The following is a 22,371-nucleotide window of genomic DNA, read 5'->3' as shown; positions in this document are numbered from 1 at the left end:
GTGTTTACCTCTTTCATCATACCAACTTGAATGGTCAGTTTGAGCTGATTTTAAAATAGGGAACAAATAGTGAATGAATTCTTGGAACACAATGAAAATTCTCTGGAACCAAGGATGCTTGAGTATCCCAGCTGAAGATGATTCTACTTCTTACAAATATATTTTTGCATATTTTTCTTGTACAATTTTGTGTGTCCTAACTACACAAGCAGACCAATGAACTATATAAATAGACTGGGAAGTAGTTTGTTTCTTTAACAACAAGGTGAATGACAAGTGATCATATTGCAGCATTTACTCATTTTTGCCTGAGTGAGGACTATAGGATTTGCAATTAAAAGTGCCTTTTAACTTTTGGATAGGAAAGAAGTGTCATGTGAAATTTTTACTTTGTTCCTGTTTTAAGTTAAAAATGATTTCCTTTCTTCTATACCTAGTCTAATCGATAGCCTGTTTGTGAATTTCTTTTTTGAAGTTGGCATTAACAAAAAAAGGAGAATTCTAGTGCTGGTTTCCTTTTAAGGCCTGATCCTGCAAGTTATTGTACATAAGCACAGGGTCTGGCCATGGAAACTTGCAGGATTGGGGCTGTAGTGTGGAATAAATCAATAGTTTGAGAATACTGGACTGGATTTATGACAATTCCATAAAGATATTCAACTAAGTTCACTGCTGTGAGGACAGAATTGTATAGCTCACTATTCTTTCACAAATCTTGCTCTAAGAATCACAATTTTGGTCAATTTCTTAACTGAAAAGTCTTTAAAATTGTTTTTGATTTTTCTTATACATTTAGTTACATTGAAAACTTTAAGCAGTTAGCAAAGGTTTGCTAGCAGAAGCTGTCTCCTAGTATACATCAAATAATATTGTACTGGAAAGTATAGAGCAATATTTTAAAGCGGTCATTTAGAACAAGAGGCTGCCTACTTCGTTTTTTGGCATAGAGCAATACTTAAGTTTTGTGTTCATTGTTTTTTTTCCACTTGACTTTCCTCGTTTCTCGTTTTACCTCAGAGGTACATCTTTTGCTCAGGAAGATTTTTGTTGAATGCAAGGAGAAGAACAGCAGGATGTCTCCCTCCCCATTTTAAACATCATGTTTTCCGAGCTCCCTTAACTGGAACACAAATATTGGGGGGAATATGTGAAATTTTAAATGTCACTGGAACACACAGTGCATACACCTATTACCTTTGGAACTGGTCACCATCTTCAGAATTAAACAGGGCCATAAGTACTCCATAGGATTTGGAATGACAGTGGAGATGACTTTCTCAAACCAAAATTAATTCCAGGTTAGCTTTCCATCAGGCATCTCTGCTTGGGCCTGTGCTATTAGCTCTCACTTTTATGCCTATATAGGAGACAAGGAGAAAACTTATATCTTATCCTTCCCCGTCCTTATGGTTGGTTGACACAATTAGGCAATACCATGTCTGGTTTAGAGTGGAAGCTTCAAAGGGCAGAGCCCTTGTCCTCTTACTTGCCTGTAAAGCCCCCTGTACCCTTGAGCAACCAACCACCACCAGACGAGAACATGACAACGTTAACTTCAACTAAGGCGAAATTAAATATCTGCGGGCACATGTACCCTTTCCCCCCACAGTAGGTCACACACCCGTTCTATATACAGCTGGTACCACTGAAATGCAGCCACCTCTGGGTGTCAGGGCAGCAGCCAGACAGCACAGTGGGGGCGGGTGCCCGAGGAATGGGTGTGGGGCCTACTGGCGCCGGCGGGCGGAACCAGGTGTTCTGCAGGTTGGGGTCACGCATGCCCCCCGTTCCCCACCAGCCCGTGTCAGTTAGTCAGGCGGGGCGGGGCGGGGTGGGAGTACAATGGCCCCTCCCTCCCCTCCGCCACCTGACCTGCTCCGTCGTGACAGACAGTCCCGACCGGTCTCGAGTGCTCGGAGGCGGGGCGGCCCACCTGGTCCCAGGGAGGCTCCGGCACCCGATCCAGGGCGGCTTGCGGCTCCCTTTTACGCTGGGTGGGGGGCCAACGGGCCGGAACCGTCAGCCGCCCCGGCTGCTTCGGGCATCGCCTCGCGGACTGCTGTCACCGGCCCCCGCAGGCTGCATGGCGGTGAGTGACTGTCCGTGGCCGTACAACGGGCTGGGGAGGTGGAGACGACTCCCTGTCTCCGCCGCCCCGTGCGCGCCCTCTTCACTGCCCGTTGCCGCCGCCCTGCTCGCTGCCCGTTATGCCCCCCACGCATACACACAGCACGCGCCGCTCCCCTCGCTGCCCGTTACCGGCCCCGCCCCATACACACAGCACGCGCCGCCCCGCTCGCTGCCCGTTATTCTCCACAGCCTCAGAGCACGCGCCCCCCTCGCTGCCCGTTACCGCCTCCCGCCAGCCCCCAGCCTGGCCCAGGAATGTCAGTTACTGCTCCCGCCAGGACTCCCTCAGTGACACTTACTGTGCCCTCCAAAATCTTAGTGCCCCCACAGCATTCCCCCACCATGCCCGTTCATGCCCTCCCCCCTGCAACCTAGCACCTCATCACTGCCCGTTACTGTTCCCCAACAGATAGCGCCGCATCACTGCCAGTTACTGCCACTCATATGTGTGTCTGCCCTCAGCAACTTCTTTTTCTTCTCCTGGGTACCAGGGCCCTTCCACCCCAAATTTCCACTGCGGCCCTTTAGAGTGACCACACAGCAAGTGTGAAAAATCGGGACAAGAGGTGAGGGGTAATAGGAGCCTTCGTAAGAAAAAGATCCCAAAATTGGGACACCTGGTCACGCTAGGGCCGTTAGCTGCAGAGAGTAAAAGGGGATTTCATTTCCACTGGGGATGAATGAAGCACATATTTTGATGTGCTAGTAGGAGGAAGGTTGAAAGAGGTCAGGCTATTGCTACTTGGCATCTCTCTCATTTGAATAACATTTAACATATGCCTTCAAACTACTGCTACTAATATTTCTACAGCATCTACAGCTCTCAATGGGACTAGAGACCCAGTGTGCTGGGGTCTGTTCTAACAAGTATGAAGAGACAGTGGTAGGGTGACCAGATATCCTGATTTTATAGGAAGTTTGGAGTTTGTGGGCTTCTTCTTATATAGGCACCTATTACCCCCCACCCCCACCCCAATTTTTTATACATGCTATCTAGTCACCCTACACTGTGGGTATGTCTAGAGTGCAGTATAAACACAAGGTTTGAACTGAAGCCTAACCTCCTCCCCCCACCCCCCTTGCATCTACACACAAATCACTCTAATCCAGGGCTAAGCAGCCACATTTTGGGAGTACACTAAGTAGTCTGGGTATGGATGGCTGGACACAAGCTTGCATAATACAGTATAGACACTGGAACCCCATGCTGGGACACAGGATTCAACAATTCCTAAACTGGGGCTATAAATGAGTGCCAACGCTCAAGCCCTAGGTTAACAAACAGACATATAATTTAAAGTCTAACAGAACACTCTTAAAACAGAAGTTTGCCGAAAATTATAGATGATAATCTCAAATTTCTCAGGACTTTTAAGCACTTTTGATTGTCTTTGAGACAATGTTAGGGGCTGTTAAAACCTGGGGAAATGTTCTTTCTGGTGCATTCCCTATGTGAGCTTTTGGGTGTTTTCACATACATGGACGCACACAATCACCTTCACATCGTAAAACTAAAGAAAGTAAGAAGGCTGATCCATCTCACAGGTAATGAAAAATAGAAAATGAAAAATAAGATACTTAAAATTTTAGGAGTTCACAAATTCTTCAGTTCTCACAGTCTTCTGGACTCCCATGGAATAGGTCTGGAACTGTAGTCAGGGAGTTAGATCGTGATGTTCTGCTGGCACCGTGCTTCTTGTTAGCAGGCCTTATTTGGGGGCCTGGAAAGACTGGTCAAATGTTGGCATAGACTGTTAATTGATGTTATGACTTCCTCTCACTAAGGTGATCAGTCTTGATGATTCTGGAACATCGGTCTTCCATGAAATAGCTTGTTGACCTGAAAGGTGAGGTTTCTCAGCCTTATCCTGATTCTTATGATTTACGAGTTTCACTTGGTCCACCTTGCAGCTCCTCCCTCCAAGGTCTTTTGACAGATCAGGTGCAAGGCCTATTATGAAGCCACACAACTCAATCTATTTAAGTTTGAATTAGGGCATTGTTAGCAAGTGTCAACTTGGAAAAGGCCTTTTTAAGCCAGCAGTTTTTAAAATATTTGATATTTTCAATATCACGATAACTATTGGTTTGTAGCCCTCCAAAATATGAAAAATCCTGACACATAAAACCCACTTTTGAGGAAGCTGGCGTGGTCTTATCAGAGTCAAATGTTTTAAAAAGTCATGTCACCAGTTATCAGAAAATTCAATATAAAACTCCTATAAAAATAACTAATGAGAAAACCCTTAACATAACAAAGCCAGTTCCTCAAACATTCATTCATCCATCCATCATCAAATGAAAAATAATCCAGACTTATGATAAATGTAATCAAGGCAATTATGATGCTAGTCCTATTTTGGAACAGGGCTATCGCTCAATTTATCTTCTAAAATCTAGATTTTTATAGAGCAAAGTTACTTTAAAGCTTATAAGTTTTAATTAACTGTTTCAAGCTATGACTCTGAAATCTGACAACTGGGTTTTAAAAACTTGATTGTAACTTTATTGCACATTTCCTTGCCAGCTAATTGAATCTTGGTAACTTGTACCAATGACAAAGAGACCTGTTGCAAGTTACTGAATTCTGCAAACTATCAAGCGAACAAAAATAAAAACATTCATGATGCATCATCTGTTTTCGTCAGTTATAGTTTAATTAGTACTGTATAATGTACTGGTAATATCCCTGCATATTGTTCTTAATAATTGAAGACCCTATCTGCTATCACATCTTTGGGAAGTTTAGTTTAATTTAGTAATTTACTAGTACAAACTAAACAAGGATTAAATGGGCTTAAGTGCATCTGCATTAGGGGGCATCATTTATTTAACTACACAGACTTCAAATTAATTTAGTTAAAACTGTACAACTTTTCTAATATAGACAAGTCCTAAATATTGAGCAAATAGATGCACATTGGGTAAATGTCAATATGTATTTGTATAAAACCACACTGACTCTACTCATTAGGTTTGCTTCATTTGAGTGTGCAATCAGTTTTCTCTTTTGAAAATTAAAAAAAGTCCCAGAGATGATGTATGTGGAAAGCCTATCTACAGAACAGATGAGACATTTAATGAATGTTCCTAGGGCTAGAGTTTTTTTCTACATGATTTTTCTGTGGAGAATTTTGTTGTAGAAAGGAATCAAGGATGAGAAAAAAGTTTTCCAAAAGGTAAAGAGCAAACACTTCTTTTAAACCTCATGCTGTTCTAAGTTTCATGAATCAGCACCGTGTTTCTCAGTGCCACCAGCTTCCTTCTCTCTGGTAAAATAACGAGGAGTCCTTGTGGCACCTTAGAGACTAACAAATTTATTTGGGCATAAGCTTTCGTGGGTTAGAACCCACTTCATCAGATGCATGGAATGAAAATACAGGAGCAGGTATAAATACATGAAAGGATGGGGGTTGCTTTACCAAGTATGAGGTCAGTCTAATGAGATAAATCAATTAACAGCAGGATACCAAGGGAGGAAAAATAACTTTTGAAGTGGTAAGAGAGTGGCCCATTACAGACAGTTGACAAGAAGGTGTGAGTAACGGTAGGGAGAAATTAGTATTGGGGAAATTAAGTTTAGGTTTTGTAATGACCCAACCTAAACTTAATTTCCCCAATATTAATTAAACTAGTTTTCCAACCCAAAAGAATATGAGATTTCAGAAATTTTCCCATCCCAAAATGGGACAAAAAGTCAAAATATCAAATAGTTGTGAAGTAATAATTCAAAAAAAATTCAGATTGGATCAATTGAAATGTTTCATTCTGACTTTTTATTCCACCTTTTTCCCCCTTTAAATTAATGTACATTTTGAAACAGAAAGTAGTTTAAAAAAAACTTTTTGGTTTAGAAAATGTTGAAACATCCCATTTCAACAATTTGAAATTTATTTTGACCTGGGAAATTAACTGAAACTGACCTTTTCCCATGAGCAGTTTTGGTTTTGATGAACTGTCATTTTCCAACAAAAAAAACACTTAGTAGAAAAATTCCCAACCAACTCTAGTTTTAATTTCTTACAACCCTGAAGCTTGATTTTCTGTAAGTTCTCAGCAAGTTTAGATAAGTGTGAGTTTTCTTGTCTCTCTCTTCAGAAATATTGTTTTATGTCAAGTCCCCTTCTTCCCTCCTGTAACCTTACCCCGGACCATGGTATCCTGCCCAACATATAAGAAATTTCTTTTTATTGCTCTTTGATGATTCAGCTTTCAGTTGCTGTTCCTTCTCTGTACTAACTGTGCTTTTTCTGGAATGATGTGGTGGAAGTGAAAAGAAGAGAAAAAAATTTTTTTTGTCTATTTCCATAGGTGTAACAATAACCCATCAGAATGGATAACCATCCTAGGTGAGTCAGGAATGTGTTACCTTATAGCAATATACAATACCCAGAAGAAAATTATTGCTGAAAAAAAGAGCCTTATTTAAAAATTTTAGCATTATCCTTCCTGGGGAAAAAAGGCTGTAAAAAGACTGCACATGGTTTATAATATTATAAGAAACAAAATAATCTTTTAAAAAATGTTTAATTTGTGTAATTTCTTTTCTGACTATCCCTCTTTATCTCCTGTCCTATGCATTGAATTTGTTTTCTTGGTGACTCCACCACAACATGAGTGTTCCCTGATCTTGAAGTGATTTACAAGAAGTGACCTGAAAAGTGTTTCAGGTAGCACAGCCATGTGGAAAAGAGGAAAGCTTCACACTGTTTTTGAGCCAAAGCAATAACATAGTCTTGAAAATTATATATATTTTTAAAAGATATTTCTCCCATCACCTTAGATTAATACAGGCTACAAAATTATTTCCTGAAATGGTTTTGAAGATTACATTTTTTTCAAAAAACAAAGGCTAGTTTTGGCTAGGGCACAAATACTATCTCTTTCCCATCTTATTTGATGTTCCACCATACCTCTCCTCCAGTATCCAGCCACCGTTCTTTAGTTTAAACAGTCTTCCGTATAAAAGTTCTCCTAGGCTGAGTCCACACTGTATAAAAGAATTGTGACAAGTGACCCCCTGGATCCCTTCTCAACTGGTATTGAAGTAATTTGCCTTGCTGATGTGGACAGGGTCAACACCTATTGCAGGAAGCAACACACCAGATAGACTTACACCATCAGAACTTGCAGCCTGGGTTCCACGGGCAAAGTCTGTTCTAGTGTGTCAGCCTGAGCTTTGATATTCCCTTTTTATTTTGCTTTTGTCAACCTAAATCTTTATTTTAGTCAGGGGTGAAAGTAAAATGGAGCTCTTACCAGTTCAGGGCCATCTCCTCCTCCCTCCCCTCCCCGGAAGGGGTGGGGCCTCAGGCGGAAGGGGCTGGGCTAGGGTCAGCATCCCCCAGCCAGCCCATCTGCACTGCCTGGCCCACGTCACCGGGGACTCCAGCGGTGATTTAAAGGAGCAGCAGCGGCCGGAACTCCGGGCCTTTTAAATTGCGGCCCGGGGGCAGCTATTTCTTTTGCCACTCCCCCGTTGGCGGCCGGGGGGGGGCACAAAAGGGGAAACAACAATAAAGCGCTGCCATGGCAGCGCTTTAAGGACCCTGCTTAAAGTGCTGCCGCAGCAGTGCTTTAATGTCACTGCCCCTTTTGCGCCCCCCATTGACGACCCGGCAGCACTTTAAAGTCAGCGGTACAGGCCGGTATTGGCGGCTACTTTTTACCAGTATGCCGTACCAGCCCGTACCGCCTTACTTTCACCCCTGATTTTACCATTCTGCATTTATGTTCCTGAAGGAGATTTTTTTTTTCATGTTTGCTTCATAGGAATTCATCTATTCTATATGGCTGCATACGCTGTTTACATAGTTACATCCCAGTCATGCAAACATACAAACACATGAATGGTCCCAATGAAAGTTGTGCAGTGTTAAACATATACATAACTGTTTGCAGGATTGGGGCTTCAAACATTAATCCTGCAAGCTGATCTGTGCAGATGGACCCCTATGCCCATGTGGAGTCTTGCTGAAGCGGATAGGAAACTGCACAGAGTAGTTTGCAGGATAGGGCCTTTAATAAAAGTGACAGTTACTTTTTGGTAGAAATAGCCCTAGTTAGGTCTTTATGAACATCGTTTGAGAAACAGAGAGATGCTCAGTATCATGGTTACTGGGCACCTCTGTCCCCTTTCTGGTCTCTCGAAGTGTATGCCCACAAGAATTTGGTCAACCCTGGGATGGAATTCTACAAATCTCTCATAAATAGACCAAGTTATTGGCTACAATACCCTATGTATCAACTGTTCTTACTCTGCAGGACCAACTGAGTTCAAACACCTGCAGTTCTCCTCTTTGGGAGTCTCTGATCAATGGCATACTGTAATAAAACTGTCAAAACATACATATTATGTATTTTAACAGTAGAAAAAATGCCTTTAAGGAAAGAAATTTAAAACAGTCTACACATTTCTGTCTTATCTAAAGTCTTATTGTCACCTAATGGTAAACTAGGCAGACTTAACTTCTTCCAACACACTCAGTAGGTCCTTGTGTCTTAGTGTGGTCCCCGAAACAACTCTCTTTCCCCCGTCTTTTGAAAGGGCAGTCCTAGGTAAACTTGCCACATCTCTTTTGATCTCCTGTGTTCCCAAGCTTTTCCTTTCTGGGCATTGTCGCTTTACTCTCAAATGTGTGCTGAGAAGTGACTTATTTTGAGCCATTCTTTCCTATCCTCTCTGTTTTTCACATGCTATTAAAACTAAATCAATATACTCATACATTAAACATCCCAATAACCAGGTCAACATGCAGTATTCATAAATTACAGAGCAGTTCCAAATCAGTCACATCTAATAACCTGCAGGATCAGGCCTCAAGAGCCATAGTATCCAGTAGTGCTAATCTGCAATGCAAAGCACATCTGATCTAGTTTCTAAATCAAGCTTGCGTGTATCAATTGGAGATGTTGTGCCTGGCATCATTTTACAAGGCTTCTCGAATTGCAGGTTTCAAATAACGGCTTCTTCTAATACAATATCTGACAGGATCTTAAAGTTGTGAAGCTGTTTAGACTCTCTCGTCTTTATTTAAGATAAATATACTGAAAAATGATATGGCAATGACAGATGGTTAGCCCTGATCCTCTAGAGCCACCTAACATATGTGCATGTCCACAGGCTTTAATTTCTTCATTAAAAATTACAATATCTTCTTTATTATATAGACATGTTTAGCATTTGGTGTTGTTACCAGTTCCAAACAGTACAATCAACTGTCCACATATCTAAATAGTTGTAAGATATCTGGGACTATTCTATGCAAGTTTAATAATCCTATTATAGCTTTGTTTTTGTTTTTTCAGTCCCACTCTTGCTAGTGTTCCCTATCTATCCTGGCATGTTCTAGATATGGTTTAAGATAATAGGGGCTATGTCACATAAATATTTAAACAAGTCAAGAGGTGGAAATGTCTGACAAAGAATGAAAATTTGGTGCTCACTATTTCATTTCTGTTCTTTGAAAGGACTTGCCTGCAAATCTGATATTTTTTTCACAATACAGGAGCTGAGGGATCTTTAGTATAGTTTCTCTCATGATTTACTATGCCATTTCATTTAAGCCTTGACAAAAAAAAATACTATCTAGAGTTTATATAAAATATGTAGTTAGTTATTACAGCCTTGGAATATATAATTGTGATGGCCCCTAGAGTGGGTGGCTCTTCCGTTACACTACCCCCATTCCACGTCTGTACAACTACTTCTGTGTTGCTGTGGAGAATGGACATTAATGATGGACCAGAGGCACCAACTTTCTAATGTGCTGGGGGAGCTCGACCCCTGCTCTGCCCCAGGCCCTGCCCCCACTCCACCCTTTCCCCAAAGCCCTATCCCAGCCCTGGCTCTTCCCGACCCCCACTCCGCCCCCTCCCCTGAGCATGCCCCGCCCTCACTCCTCCCCTCCACCGCCTCCTGGCCATCGCGGAACAACTGATCATGGTGGAAGGGAGGGGGAGGCACTGATTGGCGGAGCCGCTGGCAGGTGGGAGGTGCTGGGAGGAGGAGGCAGAGCTGATTGGGGTGCTGCTGGTGGGTGCTCAGCACCCACCATTTTTTTCCCCCTGGGTGCTCCAGCCCTGCAGCACCTATAGAGTCAGTGCCTAGCTGATGCACACCCCCTTTTGAAGAACAGAAATTAATCAGCCAGATTTCTTTCCCCTATCCCTGATAAAACAGAATTAATGTTAGGTTGTTTTAAAAGGATGATCCAAATTGATCCAGTTGCCTAGCTGGGATTATTTTGGTCTAAGGATATGTCTTCACTGTAGAGTTAATCAGGTTAACTTTTCTTAAATTAGCCTACATGGAGTGAGAGTGGCCACACTCTGAAATAGCATTTGAGCTGTAGAGTGGTCATTTTAGCAGCTGACAAGTTGTACTAACTCCAGTTGTAGCCTGTATCCCGACAGGCCGGACAACTCCAGTTACAAGCACCCCAACACTCAAGGGTTTTTGTGTACAGATGGGACTTGAATTGGGGCACCAGTCAAGGTATAATTCTAACTTCTCTAACTCAGCAGTGAAGACAAGCCTTAATTGTCCTGTGAATTACAAGAGAGGTGCAGCTGTATGCAGTTACAACATTGTAAAGTTAGATGAACTTTGTTTAAATGAGACAGATGCTTAATCAGAATGAATTGGACTCTACCAGATTGTCCCAATTAGGTGAGTTATGCTAAAGAATGCTGAAGAAATCATAAACTATGACAAATTTCATTTAGCTTTGTTCTTTTTGTGTGTGTATTGTATCAGTTTGGCAATTAAATTATTTTTATACAAAATTAAAACATGTAAACATTGCAAACCTGTGAAATGTCTTCCAATGGACTCTCTAGTGAAAGTCAACCAATACTTGTCACGTCTTCACATGAGATCTGAACTGGTGTGATTTTGGAGAACCTGAAAGATAAAATTTTTGAGGCAAGTTATGTCCCTTTGACTGTGTTATTTGGGGCAGTCATGATAGGTGCCGACTCTGCAGATGCTCTGGGAATGGAGCACCCATGGAACTGGCAGCCCCTCAGATCAGCTCCTCCCCCACTCCTCTCAGCGCCTCCTATCCACTGCAATCAGCTGTTCAGCGGTGTGCAGGAGGCTCTGGAGGGAAGGGGGAGAGCAGGGGCAGGAAGAAGGCAGGGGAAGGGGTGGAATGGGGCAGGAAGAGGAGGGGTGTGAGTGGAACGGGGGTGGGAAGAGGCAGGGTGGGGGCTTGGGCGAAGGGGTTGGAGTGGGGGTGGGGCCTGGAGCAGAGCAAGAGTCCAGCATCCCTGGGGGAAATCACAAAGTCGGCGCCTCTGGCATTGAGTATATATTTCATGAACAGATGTGTTTTTTGTTGAGTCAGTTGGAAATTACCTTTAAACCTTTGAAAGCATGCTAACATTCAATATACCAAACAGCTATAAAGACAAAACACTGATATAATTTCTATTGAATGAAAATCAGTTATCTGAGCTGTTGAGCCAAAAAGTTCCCTCATTTAGTTTTTACAGTGCCTATATTCAACACATTTTAAAGTAGCTAGGAATTCTGAGCTTTGTTTAGTCAGTGGCCATAAGCAGAACCACCATGTCCTGTGAAAAGAAAAGGAGTACTTATTTATTTGAGCATTAAGTGAAGTAGCTATGTATGGGGTAGAAAATTGGAAGTTTACAGATACCTGCAACATTGTACATACAGCTGGTTGCATTTTTTTTTTAAAATAAACCTTTTTCTCCCATTGGAAAATATGGGTTTGTCAAAATTGAACTTTCCTCTGGGAAAGTTGAGTTCTGCAATTTTTTTCCTTTCTTTCAGAAATCAAAACATTTTTTTTTTGAGAAAAGTGAAATGTCAGCTCCAAAAGGAAAATCATTTTGAACTGTCTATTTAAAAGTAAAGAGTATTATTTCAAATTGATATTTTGATAATATTTTTAAATTAAAATAACTATTTCTTAAAAATAAAATAAAATTCTTAAAATAGTTTTTTGCAAAATAACATTGTCAAAATGGTAATTTTTCAGACCTTTTTGTTTTGTGAAAATTTGAGTTCCTATCCCAGTTTGGAATGAAAACAAATAATGAAATATCAAAATTCCTTTCCATATAGCTCTAATTGTACTAATCACTTTCAAGCTACGCTGCAGTAAATAGTCCTAATGATTAAAAATATGTAAGTACCAATTCAGACATCATTATGATGGACTATGGGGCTTTCATACGAACTAGACATAACGCACAAATAGATTTCAAAGAGCATTCAGAAAGTACTATGTCAGCACTGATTGGCTAAATTGTTATGCATTGGCAATACTTTATTAATTTCTTGCTTTGTTGAATACGTAGTAAATTGTTGAAACAATTCTTTGGTCTGTTTACTAATCTTTTTCTCATAGTCACTCCAAGAATACCAATGGAAAATATAGGTCAGAAGACCAGTCTGTAGTCAGCAGAATGCAGAAGAAATACTGGAAGACAAAGCAAGTCCTAATCAAAGTTACAGGAAAGAAAGAAGACGAGCATGTGGTTGCATCTGATGCAGAGCTGGATGCCAAACTGGAGGTAAACATAAGGATAATGTGACCATGTCTATACTACAAACTTTGGTTGATGCAAGTTACATTGCTGTATAGCCACCAAAGTTTGTGTATTGCTCATGTGCATGCATACCTGGCTGCTTGCATCAGCACTGCGCATATTCTCTAGGTGTAATTGTGTTGATGTAAAGTACAGTGCACCACGGGTAGGTATCTCAGTGTGCCTCACGCTGCTGTTTGACACGATATCTTTTGGGAACTTTTTGCAATGTGTTGTGGGACAGAAATGAATTGCCGAGGAATCTCTGGGAGCTAGGGGTCAGGTTCCCAGAATGCAACTTACTCCATCCCATAATTTGTGCCTTTTTTTTTTTTTAAATCCCACAAACCTGTGCAGTACATTTTGGTGTCCACCATCTCAGACAGAAGCATGGTGCTCTGCATTGCTCTCACGAATGTTGCAAATACAGGACACACTCAGACATCCAGGAAGTACCACAAGAACATGAGGGACATGATAATTTCTTCTTGGACATTTTGCAGAGGAACATCTCAGAAAATAATTCAAGGTTGTTGACGGTGTTCATGGAGCAGCTACATACAGTGCAGTACTGTTTCTGGGTCCATGAACTGAGCACTGACAGGTGGGATCGTATCATAATGCAAGCTTGGGACAATGAGCAATGGCTGCAGCATTTTCTGATGTGAAAAGCCACATTCCTGGATCTGTGTTCTAAGCCACCTCAACCCTCTAGCGCAGGGACACCAGAATGAGAGTTGTACTGGCAGTGGAGAAATTAATTGTGATCCCGCTCTGGGAGCCTGCAATACTGGATTGCTACCAGTCAGTGGGAAATTATTTTAGAGTTGGAAAATCCACAGTGGGGGCTGTCATCATGCAAGCGTTTAGGGCCATTATTTGTCTGCTGGTATGCAGGACTGTGATTATCTGCAATATTCAGGACATAGTGGATGGATTTATAGCAGTGAAGTTGCTGAACTGGACTGAGGGCAATAGATGGCATGCACATTGCTTTTTTGGCACCAGCCCACCTTGCCATAGAGTTCTTCAACAGAAAGGGCTACTTTTCTATAGTTATCCAAGTGTTGATGGATCACTGGGGACCCTTCACTGATATTGATGTGGGCTGGTCCAGGAAGGTGAATGATGCTCACATCTTCAAGAATACAGGACTGTTGAGAAAGCTGCAAACAGGCACATTGTTTCCGGATCAGCAGATTACCTTTGGGGATACTGAAACTCCAATAGTGATTTGAGGGACCCAATCTACCCTTTGCTGATGAAGCTATACATGAGCCCCAAGCCTCAATAGCATCAAGGAAAGATTCAATGACTGACTCAGGTGTAGAATGACTGTTGAATGTGATTTTGGTAGATTGAAGGAATGCTGGCACTGCTTACTCAGTAGATTGGATCTCAGTGGAGAAAAATATCCCAATGGTTGTAACTGCCTGATGTGTCCTGCGTAACATCTGTCAGGCAAAGGGGGAAAAGCTGCTGACTGGGAGGAGGTGGAGAAGCTGTCTGCTGACTTTGAACAGCCAGACATGGGCTATTACAAGAGCCCAATGTACAGCTATGCCCCTGAAGGAGGATTTGAAACCACACTCTAACAGTCAGCCACAGTGGTGTTCTGTGATGGACTGTCCTTTGGGCCTGGAAATGGGGCTTTGAAATTGGAAAGGCAGCAATAATTTCTTTCCATTTCATTGCACAAATGTAGTCCATTGTGGTGATGCATATACTAGCTGTGGCTCTCACATAATTGTGAAGCTGTGGTTTTCTTTGCTGTCCCCCCCGTATGGAATGGTGGGGGTAAGGAGGTGGCCTATGATGCCACATGGAATGTGGGAAGGGGGGGTGTAGGGAGTTGCTACTGTGGAGTTCTCCAAGGACTGCAAAAAGTGGAGAGGCCAGGATTTTTGGACATGTAGGTCAATCAGGGTCTGCATCATTTGGGTTTGCTGCCTGAAAAGACCCATTATGTCCTGATGCATCTTCCTCTCCTTTTCCTGCTGGGATTCCTGGGCCTGTCTCCCTTCTTTCCTTCTCCATACTGTCTGACATGCCTGGTGTTTGTGCAAACCAATGCTGCATTGGAACACAATCTCACTAAACGTTCTCCCTCATCCTCTTTTTTTCTCCTCCTCATCAGGGTTAGCCATATTGCAGATGTGGAGGGGACATCCCTCAAAGCTGCAACAGCAGCAACTGCTGCTGATAAAAGCAGACAGATGTATCATTGGATTTACAGTCATACCAGAAAGGGAAAGAAAATTTTCAAACCTCACTTCCCTTAGTCACATAAAACTTTTAATAAGACACATTTATTAACACTTTGGCTGTAGAGCGCCTCTGCACAGCACTGCTCCCCAACTCCAGCCATAAAAACTATTGCCTGCTAGGGATGAGTATGGGGGAGGGAACTTCAGTTGCATGAAACAATAGAAGTTCAGTTCTTATTCCATAGCTATGAGTATAAAGGCAATGGCATAATTCTTCTGCTCTACTCTGCGCGGATTAGGCCTCAGCTGGAGTATTGTGTCCAGTTCTCAGTGCCACATTTCAGGAAGGATGTGGACAAATTGAATAAAGTCCAGAGAAGAGCAACAAAAATGATTAAAGGTCTAGAAAACATGACCTATGAGGGAAGATTGAAAAAATTGGTTTCTATGATTCTGTCCACAGGCAGTGGTGGTTTTAAGCTGATATCTCATTCCTGAAGGCAACAAAGGCACAGAGAACACAGCTGCTACTGGCCTTCTGAAACCACCTGGGCCCATATGCCTCTAGCCTGTGTACTGCAATGGTGCCAGTCAAACTCATCACAGAGTGCTGTGGGAAAGTGTCCCACCAAGAAGGAAGAAATAATGCAGCCAGCCTTATCAACCTTTGGAGATTATTAAAGAGTATTTCCATTAAAGTTTCCTCAAGATCTCGCTGGAGGATACAAGGGACATCTGCCTGTGTATATAAACAAACTGCTCCACATGGCTTCCCTGTCTTCCCCTCGCCATTTAACTCAACAGGGGAATGAAAAGCAGATGCCAACGCTACCTCTGTTTGTTGTACTGCTACCTCTTTAAATGTAAAGGTTTAAGGAAAAACGTATGTGCAGACTTACCCAAGGTCCCAACCCCTTCCCTGGGCTTGTCCATGCTCAGCTGCCAGGACTGTGGTGGGGTCTTCAGTAGGTCCTGGCTCATGGGACAGCTGAAGCCCCCCAACTGTCCCCTCCTCTTTCTCTTCATCACTGTTCATGGCAGGACTTTCTGTGTCAGGCTTCTCTAAGGTATCCTGCAAGGTACTGGTGGGATCTCCACGAAGTATGGCATGCAGGCCTTTGTAAAGTAGCACATCTGTGGCTCAGCAGCAGATCGATTGCGGCACTCCCTGGCCTTGTGGTATACTTGGCACAGTTCCTTAGTTTCCATGTGGCACTGCTACTGATCACGGTTATTCCCCTCTGCCTGCATCCTCCATACATTCTGTTTGCAGATGTCCATGTTTCTAGAGCTGGTCCTTAGCTATGCTTGCACAGCCTCTCTCCCCACAGGCCCAGGAGATCCAATATCTCCTGTCTACTCTATGGAGCCAGCATGGTTGGTTGGGCAGATGCATACACAAGGTAGGGCTGCTAGGTGTAATCACCAAGGCGGGCAATCAAGAAAAGGCATTTCAAAAATATGCGAGGAGCTTTAAAAGGTGGGGATGTCTTCTGGTTTCTGTGACTCCTGGGCAATGGAGTTTGCAGTTGTGACCAGAGCAGTCATTGTAGGGAATGGGGCATTGTGGGACAGCTTCTGGAGGACCGTTAGGGTTGACACAGGTCATGCACATCTACACTTGAACTGCATTGACCTCAATAGGTCAACCATGGCTCCGTGCCATTTGTGGAGGTGGTTTTAGCAGTTCACTGTAATGGGGCACTTATGTTAGCCAGAGATAAATTTAAGCACAATTAGGTCGACAGCAGGCCATTTAAATTGACTTAATGTTAGCGTAGACTAGGCCTGTGCATGTTGAGGCAACAGAATTGGTGTCTGGCAAAGTGGTGGAAAAAGTATTCATAGCATACTGCAGAATTATAGTGAATACATTGAATTTTCTTAGCATTTGCTACCAGTGACTTAATGGTATATTGACAAGCTGAGGGCCAGCAGCCAATGGTGAGGGCTGCCACTCCGTGGCAGACTGCCTGGACTGAGGAGCTACAAGCAGCAGCTTCCTTTGACAACTTAGACCTCCTTGTAGACAGGATCACCCAAGAACTGTCTGCAAAAATCGCTCCCAGGAGAAGTTCGAACCAGGAGAATGCCCCGCCTGCCCACAGAAAGCTGCTCCAAACGACACCACCACCACCAGGGGAGCCAGAAGTAGAGACGCCAGCCGCCACTACGATCCAGCAACGGCTTCAAGGATCCAAAAGCTGTACCGGGCAAACTGCTCCAAGGCCATGAGGGATATCCTAGACGGGCCCTCGCCCTACTGCATGATCCCGTCTGAGCGTCTCTACAGCTATTTCAAGGATGTATTCGACCGCACAGCCCGGAATGACGCGCAGCGCCCAGAGCGCCTCCACTCCCTGCCCTGTGTTGACGAAGCAGGTGTCCTGGAAACTGACGATACGCCCAAGGAAGTGATGGCCCGACTCTCAAAAACAAAAAACACCGCTCCTGGGAAAGACGGCATCCCCTACATCCTCCTGAAAAAGCGAGATCCCGGCTGCCTGGTCCTCGCCACGCTCTTCAACCAGTGCAAGCAATTCTGTCGGACTCCCAGCTCCTGGAAGAAGGCCATGATGGTACTGGTGTACAAGAAGGGCGAGTGGGATGACCCCAGCAACTGGAGGCCCATCTCCCTCTGCTCCACGATGTACAAGCTCTACGCTAGCTGCCTGGCTTCGAGGATCATGGAGTGGTCGGTGAGCGGGGGAGCCATCAGCTCCATCCAGAAAGGCTTCATGTCCTGCGAGGGCTGCTATGAACACAACTTCGTCCTCCAAACCACCATTGAAACGGCCAGAAGAGTATGGAGGCAGTACACAGTAGCATGGCTCGACCTGGCTAACGCCTTTGGATCCATGCCCCACCACCACATCTTTGCCACGCTCCAGGAGTTTGGGATGCCAGAAAACTTCCTTCATGTGATCCGAGAGGTGTACGCGGGATGCAGCACCACCATTCACTTGGTCGAAGGGGAGACCGCTGAGATCCCGAGCCTGAGCGGAGTTAAGCAGGGCTGTCCCCTCAGCCCCATCATCTTTAACCTCACCATGGAGCCATTGCTGCAAGCGATCTCCAATGGCACAGATGGCTTCAACCTCCATGGCGAGAGGGTGAGAGTCCTGGCTTACGCAGATGACCTGGACCTGACCGCGGATGATCCAGAGAGCCTCCAACGTATGCTAGATGTCACCAGTCGAGCTGCTGACTGGATGGGGCTCCGCTTCAATGCAAAGAAGTGCACAACTCTCCACGTTGATGACTGCACATTGGTGCAGACAACGGGGTTCCAGATCCAGGGCGAGCCCGTCATCCCCCTGGCAGAGGGGCAGGCATACCAGCACCTCGGCACGCTGATGGGTTTCCGTGTCCAGCAGACCTTGCAGGATGCCGCCAAGATTGACACTTCCCTACTAGCGCTGTGGCAGAAGATAAATGCCCTGAACACCTTCCTGATCCCCCGCATCTCGTTCGTCCTAAGGGGATCCACTGTGGCGAAGGTACCCCTCAACAAGGCAGAGAAGATCATCCGGCAGCTGGTGAAGAAGTGGCTGTTCCGTCTCCAGAGAGCCAGCAACGAGCTGGTCTACATTGCCCACAGGCATGGCGGTGCCAACGTCCCCCGCATGGGCGAACTGTGTGACATGGCGGTGATCACCCACGCCTTCTGCCTGCTGACGTGTCCCGACGCCAGGGTAAGGAACATCGCAGCAAACGCCCTCCATGACACAACAAAGAAGCGGATCAGCAGAGCCCCCTCCAACCAAGACATCACCACCTTCCTGAGCAGTTCCCTGGATGGTGAATTCAGATGGGACGGGCGTGACATCGCTTCACTGTGGTCCCATGCTCGCAATGCCACGTGTCACCTGGGGAAGCACATTGGCTGCCGCTGGGAGTGGTGCGAGGAGCGCCAGGAGCTGGGAGTCCTGGTGCCGCAGATCAGGTCTGATGACAACACCATCATCACCCCGTGTGCTAGGGGCGTGCTGGAGAGGACCCTGAAGGCAGCCATCCACTCACTGCACATGGAAACTCTGAAGCGTAAACCGGACCAGGGTAAAGCCTTCGAACGGACCAGGAAGTGGGACGCCAGCAACCACTTCCTCGCGGGGGGCGGCTTCACCCGTTTCGCCGACTGGCAGTTCATCCACCGTGCCTGGCTCAACTGTGTCCTGCTCAATGGAGCCATCCGCCACGGGAACTGAGACAAGTGTTGCAGGAAGTGCGGCTACTCCAACGAGACCCTGCCCCATGTCCTGTGCAGCTGCAAGCCCCACTCCAGAGCCTACCAGCTGCGCCACAGTGCCATCCAGAACCGCCTAGTGAAAGCCATTGCACCGTGTCTGGGGGAGGTTGCCGTGAACTGCGCCATCCCCGGTACTGACAGCCAGTTGCAACCTGATGTGCTAGTCACTGACGAGGCCCAGAAAAAGATCATCCTCGTTGACGTCACAGTCTCCTTTGAGAACAGGACCCCGGCCTTCCGCGAAGCCCGAGCTCGTAAGCTGGAAAAATACGCCCCCCTGGCCGACACCCTGAGAGCGAAGGGCTACGAGGTGCAGATGGATGCCCTGATCGTCGGAGCCCTAGCCGCTTGCGACCCCTGCAACAAGAGTGTGCTGCGAACCTGTGGGATCAGTCAACACTATGCACAGCTCATGCAGCGCCTCATGGTCTCAGACACCATCCGATGGTCCAGAGACATCTACATCAAACACATCACAGGCCACCGACACTACCAGGAGGTGTGAGCCAGTACGAAATCGTGCATCAACTACGAGAAAGGGACTGAGAGACTTTTTCCACTGGACCATATGAATTGGAATCATAAATTCACTGAACATTAAATCTCACCAAATGAGGGTAAATCCATCCTCATCATTGTCTCTACCCTTTTTACTCCATACCTGAACATACCTTATTCCCTGATGCAAGTGCTGGAGGAACCAACTAGGGGCAGAGCTCTTCTTGATCTGCTTCTCACAAACCAGGAAGAATTAGTAGGGGAAGCAAAAGTGGATGGGAACCTGGGAGGCAGTGACCATGAGATGGTTGAGTTCAGGATCCTGACACAGGGAAGAAAGGAGAGCAGCAGAATATGGACCCTGGACTTCAGAAAAGCAGACTTTGACTCCCTCAGGGAACTGATGGGCAGGATCCCCTGGGAGAACAACATGAGGGGGAAAGGAGTCCCGGAGAGCTGGTTGTATTTTAAAGAATCCTTATTGGGGTTACAGGAACAAACCATCCTGATGTGTAGAAAGAATAGTAAATATGGCAGGCGACCAGCTTGGCTTAACAGTAAAATCCTTGCTGATCCTAAACACAAAAAAGAAGCTTACAAGAAGTGGAAGATTGGACAGATGACCAGGGAAGAGTATAAAAATATTGCTCGGGCATGCAGGAGTGAAATCAGGAAGGCCAAATCCCACCTGGAAGGTGATAAGAGTAACAAGAAGGGTTTCTTCAGGTACGTTAGCAACAAGAAGAAAGTCAAGGAAAGTGTGGGCCCCTTACTGAATGAGGGAGGCAACCTAGTGACAGAGGATGTGGAAAAAGCTAACGTACTCAAAGCTTTTTTTGCCTCTGTCTTCACGAACAAGGTCAGCTCCCAGACTGCTGCACTGGGCAGCACAGCATGGGGAGGAGGTAACCAGCCCTCTGTGAAGAAAGAAGTGGTTCGGGACTATTTAGAAAATCTGGACGAGCAAAAGTCTGTGGGGCCGGATGCGCTGCATCCGAGAGTGCTAAAGGAGTTGGCGGATGTGATTGCAGAGCCATTGGCCATTATCTTTGAAAACTCATGGTGATCGGGGAGGTCCCAGATGACTGGAAAAAGGCTAATGTAGTGCCCATCTTTAAAAAAGGGAAGAAGGAGGATCCTGGGAACTACAGGCCAGTCAGCCTCACCTCAGTCCCTGGAAAAATCATGGAGCAGGTCCTCAAGGAATCAATTCTGAAGCACTTAGAGGAGAGGAAAGTGATCAGGAACAGTCAGCGTGGATTCACCAAAGGGCAAGTAATGCCTGACTAATCTAATTGCCTTCTATGACGAGATAACTGGCTCTGTGGATGAAGTGAAAGCAGTGGACATGTTGTTCCTTGATTTTAGCAAAGCTTTTGACACGGTCTCCCACAGTATTCTTGCCAGTAAGTTAAAGAAGTATGGGCTGGATGAATGGATGATAAGGTGTATAGAAAGCTGGCTAGATTGTCGGGCTCAACGGGTAGTGATCAATGGCTCCATGTCTAGTAGGCAGCCGGTATCAAGTGGAGTGCCCAAAGGGTCGGTCCTCGGGCTGGTTTTGTTCAATATCTTCATAAATGATCTGGAGGATGGTGTGGATTGCACCCTCAGCAAGTTTGCAGATGACACTAAACTGGGAGGAGAGGTAGATATGCTGGAGGGTAGGGATAGGATACAGAGGGCCCTAGACAAATTAGAGGATTGGGCCAAAAGAAATCTGATGAGGTTCAACAAGGACAAGGGCAGAGTTCTGCACTTAGGACGGAAGAATCCCATGCACCGCTACAGACTAGGGACCGAATGGCTCGGCAGCAGTTCTGCAGAAAAGGACCTAGGGGTTACAGTGGACGAGAAGCTGGATATGAGTCAACAGTGTGCCCTTGTTGCCAAGAAGGCCAATGGCATTTTGGGCTGTATAGGTAGGGGCATTGCCAGCAGACCGAGGGATGTGATCGTTCCCCTCTATTCGACATTGGTGAGGCCTCATCTGGAGTACTGTGTCCAGTTTTGGGCCCCACACTACAAGAAGGATGTGGAAAAATTGGAAAACGTCCAGCAGAGGGCAACAAAAATTATTAGGGGACTGGAACATATGACTTATGAGGAGAGGCTGAGGGAACTGGGCTTGTTTAGTCTGCAGAAGAGAAGAATGTGGGGGGATTTGATAGCTGCTTTCAACTACCTGAAAGGGGGTTCCAAAGAGGATGAATCTAGACTGTTCTCAGTGGTAGCAGATGACAGGAGTAATGGTCTCAAGTTGCAGTGGGGGAGGTTTAGGTTGGATATTAGGAAAAACTTTTGCACTAGGAGGGTGGTGAAACACTGGAATGTGTTACCTAGGGAGGTGGTGGAATCTCCTTCCTTAGAAGTTTTTAAGGTCAGGCTTGACAAAGCCCTGGCTGGGATGATTTAGTTGGGGATTGGTCCTGCTTTGAGCAGGGGGTTGGACTAGATGACCTCCTGAGGTCCCTTCCAACCTTGACATTCTATGATAGCCATTATATGAACAACATCCCCCCATATCTCAATGTCTGTACTTAGACCCGTTAACCTTTTACCCCCAATCGGGGACATTGCAGATTATGTATTCCTTATGCCACCTGATCCTAAACCGAACTTCACACCCCTTGATAATCTGTACCTTATTCCCTGATAACCAGAAACTTCTATGCTTAAACTCTGTACCGTTTTCTTTTTATTTTAACATCATCTTAATAAAAT

General features: G+C 45.0%; 1 protein-coding gene and 1 long non-coding RNA gene across 2 annotated transcripts in view; one reads left to right on the top strand and one right to left on the bottom strand.

Moving 5' to 3' along the window:
• Window positions 1-6,462: 6,462 nt before the first annotated feature.
• Window positions 6,463-22,371, top strand: part of ICA1L (islet cell autoantigen 1 like) — a 57,611-nt gene continuing 41,702 nt past the window's right edge. Inside the window, exons 1-2 of the mRNA XM_077830122.1 lie at window positions 6,463-6,479; window positions 12,513-12,678. Coding sequence (XP_077686248.1) covers window positions 6,463-6,479; window positions 12,513-12,678 — 183 coding nt within the window. The remainder of the gene's footprint in view (window positions 6,480-12,512; window positions 12,679-22,371) is intronic.
• Window positions 10,961-22,371, bottom strand: part of LOC144272207 (uncharacterized) — a 35,643-nt gene continuing 24,232 nt past the window's right edge. Inside the window, exon 3 of the long non-coding RNA XR_013347509.1 lies at window positions 10,961-11,035. This is a non-coding gene — a long non-coding RNA (uncharacterized LOC144272207). The remainder of the gene's footprint in view (window positions 11,036-22,371) is intronic.

The sequence above is a fragment of the Eretmochelys imbricata genome, chromosome 11, assembly GCF_965152235.1.
Source record: "Eretmochelys imbricata isolate rEreImb1 chromosome 11, rEreImb1.hap1, whole genome shotgun sequence".
Taxonomy (NCBI): domain Eukaryota; kingdom Metazoa; phylum Chordata; order Testudines; family Cheloniidae; genus Eretmochelys; species Eretmochelys imbricata.
The sequence above is the reverse complement of the archived record's forward strand: the minus strand, read 5'-3'. Positions and strand labels throughout refer to the sequence as shown.